General features: G+C 36.6%; 2 protein-coding genes across 3 annotated transcripts; one reads left to right on the top strand and one right to left on the bottom strand.

Annotated features, from left to right (window-relative positions):
- The first annotated feature begins 3,766 nt into the window (after positions 1 to 3,766).
- cox14 (cytochrome c oxidase assembly factor COX14) lies at positions 3,767 to 5,614 on the top strand. The gene is made up of 2 exons (XM_023398290.2): positions 3,767 to 3,923; positions 5,113 to 5,614. Exon 2 carries the CDS (start codon positions 5,123 to 5,125, stop codon positions 5,297 to 5,299), a length of 177 nt encoding a protein of 58 aa, XP_023254058.1. The 5' UTR covers positions 3,767 to 3,923; positions 5,113 to 5,122; the 3' UTR covers positions 5,300 to 5,614.
- Positions 5,615 to 5,654: 40 nt separating this feature from the next.
- On the bottom strand, positions 5,655 to 16,776 carry cers5 (ceramide synthase 5). Of its 2 annotated transcripts, XR_015436233.1 has the most exons (10): positions 16,602 to 16,776; positions 15,358 to 15,488; positions 14,930 to 14,987; positions 14,756 to 14,806; positions 13,433 to 13,525; positions 11,097 to 11,225; positions 10,368 to 10,474; positions 8,935 to 9,091; positions 7,925 to 8,070; positions 6,583 to 6,667 (listed from the first exon to the last, which is right to left on the bottom strand). XR_015436233.1 is itself a non-coding variant. In XM_023398289.2 (9 exons), exons 1-9 carry the CDS (start codon positions 16,767 to 16,769, stop codon positions 6,503 to 6,505), a joined length of 1,059 nt encoding a protein of 352 aa, XP_023254057.2. In that variant the 5' UTR covers positions 16,770 to 16,776; the 3' UTR covers positions 5,655 to 6,502. The 2 variants fall into 2 exon arrangements, 1 of the variants encoding a protein (XP_023254057.2); XM_023398289.2 differs by lacking the exon at positions 7,925 to 8,070 and having other exon boundaries at positions 5,655 to 6,667.
- Positions 16,777 to 17,047: the final 271 nt, after the last annotated feature.

A 17,047-nucleotide genomic window follows, 5' to 3' on the forward strand; every position in this document is an offset into this window, starting at 1 on the left:
GCCTAACTATACTATGACGTTTTTAATACTTTTTATGCCTTACTATACTATGACTTTTTATGCCTTACTATACTATGACTTTTTATGCCTTACTATACTATGACTTTTTATGCCTCACTATAGTATGACTTTTTATGCCTTATTATAGTATGACTTTTTCATGACTTTTGATGCCTTACTATACTGTGTCGTTTTTATGACTTTTTAGGCCTTACTTTACTATGACGTTTTTATGACTTTTTATGCCTTACTATACTATAACATTTCATGTCTTAGTATATACTATGACTTTTTCATGACTTTTTATGCCTTACTATACTGTGGCGTTTTTATGACTTTTTATGCCTTACTATACAATGACTTTTTATGCCTTACTATACTATGACTTTTCATGCCTTACTAAACTATGTCGTTTTTATTACTTTTTATGCCTAACTATACTATGACGTTAATACTTTTTATGCCTTACTATACTATGACTTTTTATGCCTTACTATACTATGACTTTTCATGCCTTACTATACTATGTCCTTTTTATGACTTTTTATGCCTTACTATACTATAACATTTCATGTCTTACTATACTATATCTTGATGACTTGTTATAATCAGACTTTTTTATGACTCATGATACTCTGACATTTTTATGCCTTACTATACTATGTCGTTTTTATGACTTTTTATGCCTTACTATAATATGACGTTTCTTATACTTTTTATGCCTTACTATACTATGACTTTTTATGCCTTACTATACTATGACTTTTCATGCCTTACTATACTATGTTGTTTTTATGACTTTTTATGCCTCACTATACTATGTCGTTTTTATGACTTTAAATGCCTTACTATACGATGACTTTTTATGCTTCACTATAGTATGACGTTTTTATGACTTTTTGTGCCTTACTATACTATGACTTTTTATGCCTCACTATAGTATGACTTTTTATGACTTACTATACTATGACGTTTTTATGACTTTTTATTCCTTACTTTACTGTGACGTTTTTATGCCTTACTATACTATGTCGTTTTTATGACTTTTTATACCTTACTATACTATGACTTTTTATGCCTTACTATACTATGTTGTTTTTATGACTTTTTATGCCTTAATATACTATGTCGTTTTTATGACTTTTTATGCATTACTATAAAATGACTTTTTATGCCTTACTATTCTATGTTGTTTTTATGACTTTTTATGCCTTACTATACTATGTCGTTTTTATGACTTTTTATGCCTTACTATAAAATGACTGTTTATGCCTCACTATATTATGTTGTTTTTATGACTTTTTATGCCTTACTATACTATGACGTTTTTATGACTTTTTATTCCTTACTATACTGTGAGGTTTTTATGCCTTACTATACTATGTCGTTTTTATGACTTTTTATGCCTTACTATACTATGACTTTTTATGCCTTACTATACTATATCGTTTTTATGACTTTATATGCCTTACTATACTATGTCGTTTTTATGACTTTTTATGCCTTACTATAAAATGACTTTTTATGCCTCACTATATTATGTTGTTTTTATGACTTTTTATGCCTTACTATACTATGACGTTTTTATGACTTTTTATTCCTTACTATACTGTGAGGTTTTTATGCCTTACTATACTATGTCGTTTTTATGACTTTTTATGCCTTACTATACTATGACTTTTTATGCCTTACTATACAATGACTTTTCATGCCTTACTATATATACTATGTCGTTTTTATGACTTTTTATGCCTTACTATACAATTACTTTTTATGCCTCACTATACTATGTCGTTTTTATGACTTTAAACGCCTTACTATACTATGACTTTTTATGCTTCACTATAGTATGACTTTTTATGCCTCCCTATAGTATGACTTTTTATGCCTTACTATACTATGTCGTTTTTATGACTTTTTATGCCTCACTATACTATGTCGTTTTTATGACTTTTCTTGCCTTACTATACTATGTTGTTTTTATGACTTTTTATGCATTACAATACTATGATTTTTATGCCTCACTATAGTATGACTTTTCTTGCCTTACTATACTATGTTGTTTTTATGACTTTTTATGCCTTACTATACTGTGACTTTTTATGCCTTACTAAACTATGTCGTTTTTATGACTTTTTATGCCTCACTATTCTATGTCGTTTTTATGACTTTTTATGCCTCACTATAGTATGACTTTTTATGCCTTATTATACTATAACATTTCATGTCTTACTATACTATGACTTGATGACTTGTCATACTATGACTTTTTCATGACTTATGATACTATGACATTTTTAAGCCTTTTTATACTATGACTTTTTTGCCTCACTATACTTTGAGTTTCTCACTTACTATACTATGACTTTTAATGCCAAACTATAAAATGACTTTTTTGCCTTACTACACTATGACATTTTAATGTCTTACTAAACTATGACTTTTCATACCCTACCATACTTTCATGCTTTATTATAGTATGACTTCCTGACTCAATATACAATCGAATTTTCATGCCTAACTATACTATGACTTTTTTGCCTTACTGTACAATGACATTTTTATGCCTTACTAAACTATGACTTTTATGCCTAACTATACTATGACTTATTTATGACTTATTATACTATGAATTTTTTGCCTTACTGTACAATGACATTTTTATGCCTTCCTATACCATGACTTTTTTTCCTTAATATACTATAACATTTCATGTCTTAGTATACTATGACTTGATCACTTGTCATACTATTACGTTTTTATGACTTATGATACTATGACATTTTTAAGCCTTATTATACTATGACTTTTTGCCTCACTATACTTTGACTTCCTCACTTACTATACTATAATATTTCATGTCTTACTATACTATGACTTCATGACTTGTTATACTATGAATTTTTTTGCCTTAGTATAATATGACTTCATGACTTACTATAGCATGCATTGCTTTCATCCACATTTTAATCTTGGACTATTTTATAATCTGTGTTCTTATATTGTTTTTATACTGTTTTCTTATCATGTTTTTTACTTCTAATTGTATGCTTCTTCTTTTCTCTTCTTTTCACAGGTTTGTCGATCGACTCACACAAATAATATTGAAACAAATTTACCTCCATAAATTTATGCCATGTAGACAAATACACTGGATTACCATATATATCACAAGTAATTGTGTATTAAAAAAGACATCAATGTACATGCAAAATACACAAGAATTGGAGTTTTCAATTTAAAAGTTCGCAGGTTATAAAATAATTTTTAGGTAATGTCCTAGACTCACACACCCCAGAATTACATCCAACATCCAGGATCAGTGTGGTCCGATGGCCGTCGCTGTAACCTAAATCCTGAAGGAGTGTGGACGGAATCAGACTCAAGCGGTTCTCTGGAGGATTAAAGGTGTAATAGTTCATAAAGTTGCCATAAGGTGCAGCTCCTGGATCATTTATTTCTTCAGTGGAATCGCTACTTATTGAACATGTTGCCATTGTAATATGTGCGCCTCTAAAATGCGTCCGGGCGGAAAACATGGGCAGCAGTCAATTTTGGCATATTATGTGTTGCACTTTTTCTGTAATCGAGCTGTTAAAATGAGTTAGCCATATACCATTAGCACACGCAGAAACACCCGAGCTGGCAAGGTTCGGAGAGTTAAAGGCAATGAATAAATGTGAATTTTAGGTTGACGTTTAAAAACCTCAATGGATGTCGAGAACAATTGTCTCCAAGTCAGTAGGTGACGCTATGCAAGTTTACACGCAGGTTTATGGGAAGAAGAGAAAAGTCCCCTCCGAGTTCCCATACCTTACGAAAGCGAAGGTTAGTTAGCTTGAGTGCTAAATTCATATGTTGGGGCACTGACATTGAGGACAACCACGCCAACCTGCTTTTGTTATCGCTTATAAAAGTAAAAGGTAAGAAAATTCAAAAGTATTTGCACGGTTAGGATATGTGAGAATTACGTGAGGTTTTTGGAAGCCAATAAAATAGTGTGCGAAGTGCCAAAGTTGAGCACTGTTGCTAGCTTGTAGAGATAAATGTGAACTGTTTTATGTCGAGGCAACGCAGTACTAAACTCATATGGACCTTAAACGAGATGTACCTGATAGTTTATCATAAAATATGTAAGCTAATGTGTGATACTATAAATTAAAATTAAAAAAGATCAAATCCCCGCCGTTCACAGCAGTTCCGTAGGTTTTTTGTACTGTTGCACAGCTGAATCTTAAATGTTTTACCATAAACTCAGTTTTTCCAAATTAGTTCTTCTTGGGAGAGCTGTCATTATTTACTGATGTGATAATCTTGTTTATGAACTATTGCTTTACTGACTTGTGTGTAAATACTGTGCAGCAGTGGCAGAAGAATAAATCAGATTTCCTCCATAATGAAATCCTCCCTTCAATAACAAGTCAGCAGTACAGTATTCAGAATAATTATATTTGAGTAATTGAACACATTTGTCATCAGCAAAATGTACTCAGACCAGACGTCTGTTTCAGTGTTGTTATAGAGTATCAGTTATATTGTTTGATCATAATTACTTATGAATAGATGTGTGAGCAGCATTTCAGTATTTTCGCTGGTTGAAGAGGAGCTGACTTTAACTACTTTATGTTGTATATTATTGGTTAATTTTAAATAACAGTACATCATCTTTTATGAGCTTAATGTCTCATGTAATAAAAAAATATCTGTAAAACGATTGTGGTAAATGTAGTATGTAAAAGACTAATTCCCTCTAAAATGTAGTTAAGGGCAAGTATAAATTAGTATGACATGTAAATAGGCAGAAATGCAAGTACTTAATCCATTACATTATTATAACAGCATGTGGTGTGGCCAAAATGCTCCATCGCTGTTTATATTATTTTACAATGCAATATTGATGTGTCACAAGATGGTGGAAAATTGATAAACTGTTAATGGATGAAGTGACCAGAAAATTTTATTTGGCTAATCCAGCAAATTAACATTTTTTGGTTTAATACATCTAAAGAGACAAGAAGTGGTGTTGCAACACCCCATATTGGGATAAAGCTATTTTATTATCATTATTTTGCTGCTGATCCTGTTCTGACTTTCTTTTCCTGGTTCCTTCAGGACCCTCATCATGGTGTATGGAAAGCGCCTTGCTGACATCAGCTATCGGGCTTTTTCTGCCTCAATGATGCTGCTGACCGCATACGGAGGATACCTGTGTGTCATGCGAGGACACCGCTACATGGAGAGGCAAAAACAGCTGAAACTGGCAGCAGAAAACCAGGATCCTGAAGTCATCAAAGACTGACGTCAGATGGACTGATCTCACCCTTGCACAGATATGGACATTTTCCCATTCCTCCTTTTTTGTCCATCGCTGAATCATGAAGATGTTTATTCTTCTCTGGACGTTGGTGTGATTTCATTGTGTGGGTGATGCGCCCTCACAAGGAAGATTTTTTTTCATTATGAAAATGTAGGCAAGGAAATGAACCAAGAGCATATTATATGCATCAGTGGTCTGTATCAAATCCATGTTATGAGTGGCACTGTTTCAGTAGGGAAGATGGCTGTAATTATTTGTATTATATTCTATTAAAATGCCTTTAACCACACAGTAAAATGTAGTGTTTCTGGACAGAACTTGAATAAGAGACGACATCTTTCAACAATTGAATATATTTGGAAATACATTTTTACAAGGCACTCAAGTGAGAACGTGATACCAGACATTTAGTATGGTCCTCATACCTGGATTCCTCTATAGGCAGTGACAAACAATTTCATAAACATTTGGTCTCAGAAGAAGTAAAAAACAAACTTTAAAACAGAACAAGACAATAAGTCACAAAGTAGCCAAACAATGTGATTAAAGGGCAAATACACAAAAAACTACAAAAGGCAGAAATTGCTGCCGTTTAAAGTTTCAAGTGTGTTGCACTTCTGGTCACACATGAAACAAGTGTCCTTTTAAGAGCTGATAAAATCACATTCATAGCAATACAGTTATTTCTATGTATAATATCTGCTGTGATATGTCTTTTTTGGAAAGAAAAGTGCAACATGCTTGAAAGTTTAAACACACCCCAGCAGCAGTTTTCCAGTGTGAATTAACCCTTAGAAACAAATAATCAAGTTCATCTGACCAATAAAACTGGGAGAGAACATTGAAACCAACATCTGCAGCTAAACTTAGCAAAAAGTAAATCCCATCATTTGTAGAATAAGGCTATGCAATTCACTTGTTTCAACTGATTTCCATATAATTACACCTCAAGTTGTGTCTTACATCTCGCTCTTCAAAGGCGACATCAGTGTCTGCACATTCATCAGTTCACCAACATATGTATCTGTGCACACTCACTTTCAGTATAATGTGTGATGGTAGAATGTGTGTGTGTTTGAATGGGGGCAGGACCCTTGCATGACAGAGGACTGTCATTAAGACAAACAAAGCTCTTGGAGATGTGAGGGTATGAACTGCAGGGGGCTCCCGGCTTCAGGCTCCATGTCACCAGCTGCTGTGGTTCTGTGCTCGGACTTTGGCAGCAGCACAGTGGCCGTTAGTGCCGTTTTCTCCCTTGGGAGAATAAGCAGAAGTCTTGAGGTCTTCTCTGGGCGTGTCAGCCTCTTCTTCAGAGCTGCTCTCAATGTCGCTGCGGACGTCATTGCACACCTAATAGACAGGAAATACAGATGTACTTATCTCTTTTTCAAAGCACCAAGGAGAAATAAGTACAAACTACACAGGTTAAAAAAAACTTTAGAGGTTTTTTTTTTGTTTTGTTTTTTTTAAACCTGTGTGTAAAGGTACAGACATTCACCTTCTTTTTTTATGCCAACAAATGCTATCAATTGGAATCAACCTAATAAGAGACAGCTTGAAACAGTTATTGAATTTAAAGTTCTTTTCCATTTCTTTTCATCTTTGCCTGTTGGTGATATATTGTATCTGGAGCCACTTCAATGTTTTTAAAACTACAACAGGCAATTTCACAAGCTGGGGTGTCCAAATAGCTGCCAGGGGTACATTTAATCATGAGAAACAACATCAGCAGAGCACAGAGTAAGCTCATTTTTATAAACCCTGCTGGACTGTAAACTGTGACCAAAGTGACAATGGAGGGAGTCCATCTTACTCTCCTCTTGTTAAGGGGACGGTTTATTTGATTTTTCCTGAGGGCAGAAATCTTTGGATACCTGACACCAGAGTTTCATTTGGTAAAACTAGTTGAAACAAGACCAGTGGGGTTTGTATGCTCTCTTCTTTGTGGCTGCATTTTACTGCTTAGTCCAGTTACCAACCTGATTACCAAGCATTGTGAGATTATTGCCCAGGTAATTAGAAAAAAAAGTCTGACTAATGTTTGCTTCTCATTTTACCTATTAAATTGTTCTAATAAAATAAAATAATCGAATTGGGGAAAATCACTTTGACTGAACAGCTCACAGTGGATGGAAATGAAATCAATGTTAAGGGGTTGCTTCATATTTAGAGGTTACAAGCAAAAAATAAAAGTTGCGTTTTTATAAAAATGTTTCCTGATGCATCTTCACCCTGAAACTTTTAATTCATTGTGTTACTTTTGCTCTCTGAAATTAGTTAAAGATTTCTTCTCATGCAAATCACCATGTTTTCCTCATAACCACAGGGTGGTGGTGTGGGACAAGTTCAACACACTCCTGACTAATGAGAAGCACTTGGATATACCTGACTGACATTCATGACACTATTACGACATTACTCATCATTCACAACTCTCTTCCTACTTGCTGACTTTGTGCGTGGGGTTGAATCTAAGTGCTCATCTACCGCAACAGCTGTCCAATTAAACCCGCTGCAATTACACAGAGTCCTACGGGGAATGGACAGGACAGATGGAATTGAGATGTGTGAAACGAATCATAACAGAGGGAGTGAACAGAAACTTACAGCCAAAAACAGAAGGTAAAGTTGTCAAGCGGACAGAGCAGACGGAGGGAAGCGAGAGAGTAGTGGAGGAGGGCTCAGTGGACAAAGAGAGACAGAAAGACAGGATCTCCCTCTCTCATTCCAGAGGGAGATGAAACAAACTGCGTCTGCAGAGAGATGAGACAGAGTCAGGGATGAGGCAGAACGGAAAAAGGGTAGCGGTGGCAAATTCATCATCAGAAACAGCTATGGAGTTAATTCAATAAGCGTTCTCCGATCACAGACAGATGTCTGGATGAGACTGTTATTCATTTGTTTCATTTGGACATTTGTAATAACCTTGCAAAAGATTGGAGTAAATGTTTTGGGGTCAATATGTTTTTCCTTAATATTTGCTTATACAACAGTATTAAAAATTATTCTGAAATATTTTTTAAGCCTTTGGACAGAGTTTGAGCTGCGTTAAACCTCATGAAATTACACAGTACAGTACTCAACACCAGCCTGGACACAGTGGACCAGTCTGAACTTAAGAGACATGCAGCAGTTCCAAATGTAGAGGTACAGTCTTTTTTTTCAAATGTAGTGAAGTGAAACTAGCAGGAGCTCGCAACAGAAAACTAAAGATACACTGTCACAAGATCATTAATTGTATGTTGTAATAGCGGGAAAACAATTCCTTGTGTAAGATGCCAAACCCCTCAGCAGGTTTTTCAATTCATTGACAAACTAATCATTAGGTCTGCAAAATGTCAGGAAGTAGTGCGAAGTACCCAGTTTCAAAGAACCCAAGGTGGCATCTATTAAATGTCTTGTTACATTTGACCAGCGGTCCAAAACCGAAATATATTTCATATACTATCACATAAAATGACAAAAAGCAGCTAATCTTGAAATCTGACAAAGCTGAAGCTAGTATATTTTTTGTTATCTATTTTCACTTTAAAAATGATCACAAAATAGCTGTTGATTCATTTTCTATTTTCTGTCCATCAAATAATTGTTTAATCAGCTAATGATGAGTGACCCACCTTGCCGCGCAGCATGGCTTTGATAGCTATACGGGCTATGAGGTAGGACCAGATGATATGCAGCACTTGAAGAACCAGCAGTAAGAAGTTGAAGAGCCACCAGGATGGGAATGGCCCAACTATGGCCCAGCTCTCAAACATAGTGGAGTTCAGGACCCTGGAAAACAAGGTGACACATAGATTTCCGTGTGAAGGCACATATTTACTCCATAGGCTCCAAACCCAGTGGGAGGAACAAGACGTCAAGCTGTTTTTTTAATCATATTATTAACCACTCTTCTAATGAGGCCCAAACATTGTAATCCCTATTTGGAAACCAATGGCAACCAAAGAGGCGAGAGACATAGATCTACTGTCATGTCAGGTGAGTGGTTGGTGAGGTCATATCTTCCTTCAAATCCAACTGAGTGACAGGAGGTTGTCAACAGACCCACCTCCCCCCGCAGAGGTATGGATTTCAGTCCAGGTAGCCGCAACGGCAACACTAGCTTTATCGCTCATCCACACCAAGACACTGAATATAGCTGCTCAGGTTACTTTTGGCAACGATAGGCTCCCTATTGTCTCTGGAGGTTGAGCTTCAACATCCAGGTCTCTATCGAGGAACAGTTGCTATCTACACGGCTCCCTTAAACCTAAACGTTTGCGCAGATCTCTGCAGTGGTCTGGAACAGAGGTACAATGATGATGAATCTGTTAGTCTGTGGGCATCCTGGAAATTGTCTCATTAGATTTACAAACTGGTGGTAGTTGCCTCACATTATTTCTGATCACCAGAGCATGGTGGTTTCCATTCTTAGGTCACCTGAAATACACTGGAGGAGTGGAGAGTACAGGCTGTGTGTTTCTGGCCACTGTTTGCAATTACAGCTACAGGATATGGCCTGAAATTAGAGTAATTTAAGAAATCAAAGCACTGTATGTTTATGATGTTTTTCTGTTGAAACAGTTGTTTACAAAAACAAAGCTCAAATAAAAGCATTACACACACATTTACCTACCTGAGCTCAGCCATTCTCAAAGCTAAAGCTAAAACATTAGATTCAAGATTCAAACATTTATACGCGCAGTGAAATATGTGTAAGAACAATTAAAACCATAAGAGTAAAAAAAATAAGGACATTAAAAAAGTAATACTGTATAAAGACTGTAATACAAAGTAATATATTAAAATTTAAATGCATTAAAAGTGCATATTATAAGTATAATAATCATGTATGCGTTACATTTATAGGCAGGTTACATACTAAAAAAAAAGTGTACACACTCAGAAACACTCTGGAGAGAATTCATCATCCTGAAGAAATAAGATTCCTGATTAAACATTTCTTCAAAAACACAGATACGACTTTGCCAGAAAAAGCCGGCATGAAAATATTTGCAGAGTACTTACAGTATTCATTCTGAGGCTGCAGGTGTCACGCAGTACTCACCAAATTGGAAATATAACAAGTCGTGTGATAAAGAAGACCACACTAAACACAATGAAGAGGAAGTCACACAGGCGCTGGTATTTGGCATAGTTGGCCAGCTTGGCTGCCTGTTGAGAAAGAAAACAACAGAAATGAAGCACTAGGATAAGTTTTGCAAAATGAAGAATGAAGAATCAATCATGTCTACTTCTTGGACTGATACTCTTAATCTATTTGGATTGCCGCCAAGTGGAAGCAACTGGACACACTAAACAACAATCACAATCCATCTCTATTGTTTCAGAGACCAACTGATCTTAAGCAAAAAGGCTACTGAACAATAAATATCCTAAAAGGAAACTACTTTATGTGAAAGCCGAAGCAGCGTAGTTATCAACAGCAGTCATATCTTCCTCCATCTTTCATATCTTTCCTATTTATGTTTGGCCTCACTTATTCAGCATGTTTGTGAAAATTGCTGTTTAATGTCTGATGTGCTATCGGAAAAGCTGTAAATAAGGTATTAAGAATGGAAAAGGTCATTTACAGTTTGATTGTATGTTTCAAAGGTAAAAACGGTAATAAAACGCCAATCTCAAACTTTATGGTAGGCTATGACCCCACGGCCAGCAGTAAAGTGAAGGACAGTTTAAGTGATTTGTAGTTAGTTGCTTAAAAAAATGCACAACCACCAGTATGGTGCTTTCAATACAATTTTCAGAGCATCAAAGACCACCATATTTAACTGACCTCTAGCAGGAAGTCAGAGGCATCATGGACACACATCACCAGACTTCCTACTCGCGCCATGTTGTTGACATAGGAAAAGCTGATTAGGCCAACTGTAGCCAGGTGATGGATGAACATGATCAGGAAATCCTGAAATTAAAAAAGGAGAAATGTGGTTAGCATAGTGTATATGTTCACTGTTTCAGACTGAAATATCTCAACAACTATTGGATGAATTACCACGAAATCTGGTGCAAACACTGATGTCCCCCATCAGGATCAGCTATAATCACTCTGGTGATGCCTTAACTTTTCTTAAGAAACTCCTTCAGGTCAGGTTAGCCTTTAATTACACTGTGTATTATTTAACTACCTTACTGTTTTTGTGATTTAAGTGAAGCTGCTGCAACACTGCAAATGACAGAAGCAGCTGAACACTAATAGTAATTTAAGATGTGATCAAGTAGTAGGAGAAATACTTGAAAATAAATGCAAAATGCAGAACACACCTAATGTAACAACTACTCTGGGGATGCAAAATTATTTCTTCAAAAATGCTTTAATTACGTAGCCTGATCCACTGTTTGGGAGCTGTGACCACAAACACACAATCTTTACGTCAATCAAAGGCCTTAAGAATCCAAGGTCATATGGACATAAACGCTCTTGCTGGCAACAGACCATTTAATAGTTCAATACATAAAATAAAATGGGCCCTGGTGCATAAATGTATATGATCAGTTGTGTGTTTTTAAGTGTCTGGCAGCAGCAGTCTCTATGAGTTAAAGATGGCAACACAGAATAAATAAACCCTTTTAAAATCAAGCCTATGTTTCCTGTTAGCATCACCACCACAAAAAAAAAAAAGTTGCTTCATGCCCTCTGTCAGCCCCACATATCACACCGTTACAAATGTTAAAAGAACTTATTCAGGTCAACCGTCACAAGATGGAAATAAAAGCAAGACTGTGCATCAAAAGGCACATCAAAGGCATTTCTAAACCGTATTCACTCTTTAGAGTAAACAGACAGCTAAAACTGATTTAAACTATAATCTGACCCAGTGGTAGCGCTTGTTTTACGCAGCTAGACTTGGAGGGAAGGAGAAGATACAGGTGAAAGATTAACAGTGCAGAGCAACCGAAGACAAACAAAAAAGCAGAGACAAGAGCTAAGCTTAAGATAGAGACATGTGCACCTGACCATCAAGTCATCTGGACTGACAGCAGCAGACTGCAGGAGTGGACAGAGGGGGGGCTGCAACTGATTTTGTCAGCAATATATTTGGACATGAACATTTATCTTTTCTTAAACCGGATGGGTTGAGGTCTGATTGCTCTATATTTCAAACCAGCTTCCTATATTGTATCTTACACTTATTTGACATGAACATAATTCAACCTACATTCAGCAACATTAGTAATTGTCTGTTACAACAAGGTCTGGTCTGTTACAGGCCAGGCCGAGATCTCCTGATGTGGGATATTAAATAAATACTAAAGTTCCAACTCCAAAAGCTGAGTTTGTAAAGCCAGTGAAGTGCAACATCCATCTTCATAGAATCTTTAAACCTTTAAAGCCCTTGAATTAATACTGGCTTTTTTCCCTGTTTGGAAATACCCTTCAATGTGCATATTTATTTATTCGTTTTTGGAGCATGTTTTAATCACAGTGCAAGAAAGTTGAGCAAAGATTCAACAGTGAGAAAGGCCTTTAGCTTTATAAACACACACATCTACTGAAACAATCAGCTGGCCAGGAGTTTCATCAGTCTCCTCTGAATATCACATCATGAAATATGAAATTAAATTACGATGTGAAACCAGGCCAGCTGCCTCTTAGTCAAATTAAAACAAGTATCATTGGCTGACTTTTCCAGTCTCACACTCCAGACATTTGCAGCACAAAACATCTAAAACATTAAAAGTTGAGTGTCTGTGGCTTTAACTAACTCCAGCTCTAATGCGCTGGTATTGTGTGGAATTTCTGCAATTCTAATAGAGTTAGGCCTCCTCCATCCTGCAGTCACATGAGTGTAGATGCCCTCGTGCTGAAAACACAGGGCATTCAAAGACTGAGCAGCACCAGCTGCACCCCGCCCCCCTCCCAAAAAACAAAAACATGTGATCTCCTCCAAAATTAACACAACTGTTAAGAGCTTGAAACCAAGCAAACTTACAAGTCAGGCTTAGCCTTAGTGCACTGTTTGTTATGTGCACACACATGCACGCATTTCTCTGCCGACACCAAATGAGGAACAATAGACGTATTAACAAACGTTTAACAGGGCGTGGCAGCTGTGGTGTATCCAGTGTGGTCTAACCTAACAGTGCCATAGCCAGTGTGGTTCCTCTCACCTTCCTTTTTATGTCAGTGAACTGAGAAAACATGAGTGACCAGTAGAAGGCCAGTTCTGTCACATAGTAGTGGTAAAGGCCCGGAGTCATGACCTGAAGAGACAGAGAGGAGAGATTAGTGAGTCAGACTATAAAAGAATCTTACTCCTGTTGAAGTGTTTTCTTTTTTTAAATCAAACAATAGTGGATATCACACATTGATCAGACTGAAAGAATGACATGTCATCAACACTGTGCAGCATTGTTACAAATCATGCCATCACATATCCTGGTCCAATGAATCACCAGGTTACTTAAGCAATAAGACATGAGCTGTGCTTTCCAGTGAATTGTGTCATGCCTGGCAATGTGTCTGAAGCTGCATTCAGTCTACACACATTCATTCTCAAAAACAGAGCATTTTTGTGAGACGGTTTAAATCTCTGTCCTCCTGAATGGAGCATTAACCCTGAGGAAGCCTTTATGACTGCATGAAACATATCTGAATTCTATAGTTGTAATCTGGGCAAATTTGAAAGTGAACCTGCAGCTTGAGCTGGTAAATGCGGAAATGTGTCTGTGAAATCTGCGAAAGACAATCCTGTCCAGTCCTTCTAAAACTTATATGCATAACATAGGCACACTTATATTTTTTCTTTTAGTAGTATTTTTGGCATTATGCCTTTACCTGACAGTGGACAGTCTAAAGACAGACAGGAAAAAGGCAGAGGGAGAGAGAGAAGAGTATGATGGGGGATGAGGAGTATATTGGGTTGTGTGCTTTAACCTTTCTTTTTTTTTTTTTAAATTATGATCAAGATAAATAGTGAACAACACATTTAACAGTTCAAAACTCAGCTTGTCTCTGATATGAGGGTTGAATACATGTCTTTTAAAGTGATAATAGTACTAGCAACACTAATAGTCGCTTAGCAACATGATTTCTATGCAGCACCTGAGTGCTGCAGTATGAGTGATAATGTTGATTTACCACACTAGCACATATATATATATATATATAAGTATTTCAAGGGTTAGTATCAAATATGTCAGAATGTTTTTTTATAATCCAGCCAGCCAATCAGACCAGAGGATCAGAGCTGTCCTTTCCTATAAACTCAATAAAATGTATACTTAACAGTTTTAATCCCAAAATGATATGAGGAAAACAACAGGAATACAAGGACATGTGCATGATATTAATACTAGTCAGACTTGTAATGATACATGATCATTGATACAAGAGCAGGAAAAAAGCAGTGAAGTAAAGGCAAAGAGATACTGACAATGCCTCTACTGTTACACAGAGAGATGATATAGACAGAGAGTGGAGCTGCCTCGTACCTGATAGGGGTAACCGTACCAGCAATGCCGTGTATCCCACATCCAAGGGGACTGAAAACAAACACAAATTAGTTCAGCAAACAATTGATAATGTCGTTATGCATGAAAATATACCTAGCCAATGAAATATTATTGATATCACAGTTTCCAAGCTCAATCTGATAGTTTGCTTACCTGCCCCAGAAACCGGAACCCATAGATAAATATGCACAAATAAAATGTAAACCTCCACCTAGAAGTACAAGAGAGGAAATTATGATCCAGAAAATATGACTCATTTCAGAGGGGAACAACATAAAAAATGTAAAAACCCATTTGCCTGAACCCTAACCATTACAAAATGTGTGATTCCCTAATCCTTACTCTAATATAAACTGATCCAGGTTCTATTATAAATCTAAATTCAAATCGTAACAAAAAAAACAGTCCTCAAAGGAAAAGCCAAAAATGTTCTTATTCTGCTGGTCTAACACTCGGTTCTGTCCTCACAAAGACAGAGGTATAATAACATACACACACTACACAGCTGCACAGAAAACACAACCACTGTGTGCTCAAGCCTGCAGAGCGGTTAAGGGTGAACACAATAGGCATTAACTTACATGCTCTCGCAGAACTTAGTGTGTGTGCTGGGTTTATCTTGGTTCCTGCGGTGTCTGAACCAACGCTGGACCTTTCGCACCTCCCAGTCCAGCTGCTTGGACAGGCCAGCCAGATGGCGGGAGTCTGGATTCTGTGCAGAGAGAGAAGAAACAGCAAACAACTTCAGTTTGTTTTAAAGAGTCCAGCAGGGATGAAAAAGAAACTTTATCTTTATGCACACAGTATCCAGTGCACCCATTAGCATATTGCAATTTTGCTAATGTAGCAATGGACGTGAGATATTTTCTGCTAATGTTACAAATCAGGAGAGATATGAGCTTTTGCATAATTGTTTCATCATGCATGGCTGTGTCTAAGCGCTTCAAATCACATGCAAGCTGCCCATACCCAACCCATTGTTTTCTGGAGTTATCCAGGGAGTGAAACTCAAAAATGCAAATTCATTATCAGGAAAATAGTTTCCACTAAATCTGATTTCATGACAGGTTTTCTATTGGTTGTGTAGCGTGTAGGCTGTAGATTTTATGTTGTGATTTGATGTATTAATGTTTCAAAGGCAGACAAGATCGTGAATGTATCGTTCGTTAAGAGAGATCAAAGACAATGTTCATTTGTTATGTTGACAAAGGAACAGTTGTGTTAGTGACAAATAGAGCTGCAATAATAAATCGAATAATTGATTGGAAAGGAAATCAATCAGTAGCAAATAATTTTATTCATTTCTTGAGCAAAAATGCGAGATATTCCAGCCTTTCAATTATAAGGCTTCGCTGCTTTTCTTAGTGATGCAAGACAGTGCACTAACTTTTATGGACTAGTTAATGAAAATAACTGTTAGTTGTCTACCCTTTAGCACAATTAGCCAAGTATCACTCGTAATGGATCAGTTGGAGTGAGTGAGAACTGATGCCACGTCCATGTCGTATCAGAGTTTGTGTTCAGCATTCATGTCAACATTCAATTCGTTATCACAACCGAAAACTCTGACTTCTCTGTAAGATCTGATATATTCAACTTGGCCTTTGAGAATAGGGAAGTGCTTGAAAACCAAACAAACATGGGTACCTTGCATAGCTGAAGTTGATTGTTTCATGTAATTAATCCAAAATTGAATGGACATAGCTTTTTCCCGCATCGCATGAATGTGGCATAATAGCAACTATTACTGATACTCCTACACATAAATGCTTCTTTGAAAAAAAAGGGATTAAGGCAAGAGAAGTTGTCAAAAAAGAAATCCAACCTTTGTGATGGATGTAAACACTTTCTCCAGCACTGCATTGGGCTGAGCTCTTCTTCCAACACCTGGTTGAAGGTGGAGACTCCGGGCACAGGTACTGGCAAAAAATCTGTGACATAGGTCAAGATGTGAGAAACAAATGGTCACTTGCTGTTTTAAAAGTTTCCACATTAGATCTGAAACGAAAACATGCAGAACCTGTTTGTGATGTTTTACACAGCATTAAACATGGTTCCTTCACACATTCAATTAAAAAAAAAAATATGCATATGAACATATTTATAGGTAAAACTTGTTTTTGACATTAGGTGTCATGAGTTTGTCACCAGTAGGACTATCAAATGGATTTTTTTTGCTGGGGTGGCCAACAAAACAAAAATATGCTACAGCATTGAGCTTCTTGTTGTAGGCCAGAGCATTACAATGGACAACAGCCAAATAATGTGCTA

The sequence above is a fragment of the Seriola lalandi genome, unplaced genomic scaffold (assembly GCF_002814215.2).
Source record: "Seriola lalandi dorsalis isolate HSWRI2012SDOR001 ecotype SW California unplaced genomic scaffold, Sedor1 jcf7180002039362, whole genome shotgun sequence".
Lineage (NCBI taxonomy): Eukaryota > Metazoa > Chordata > Actinopteri > Carangiformes > Carangidae > Seriola > Seriola lalandi.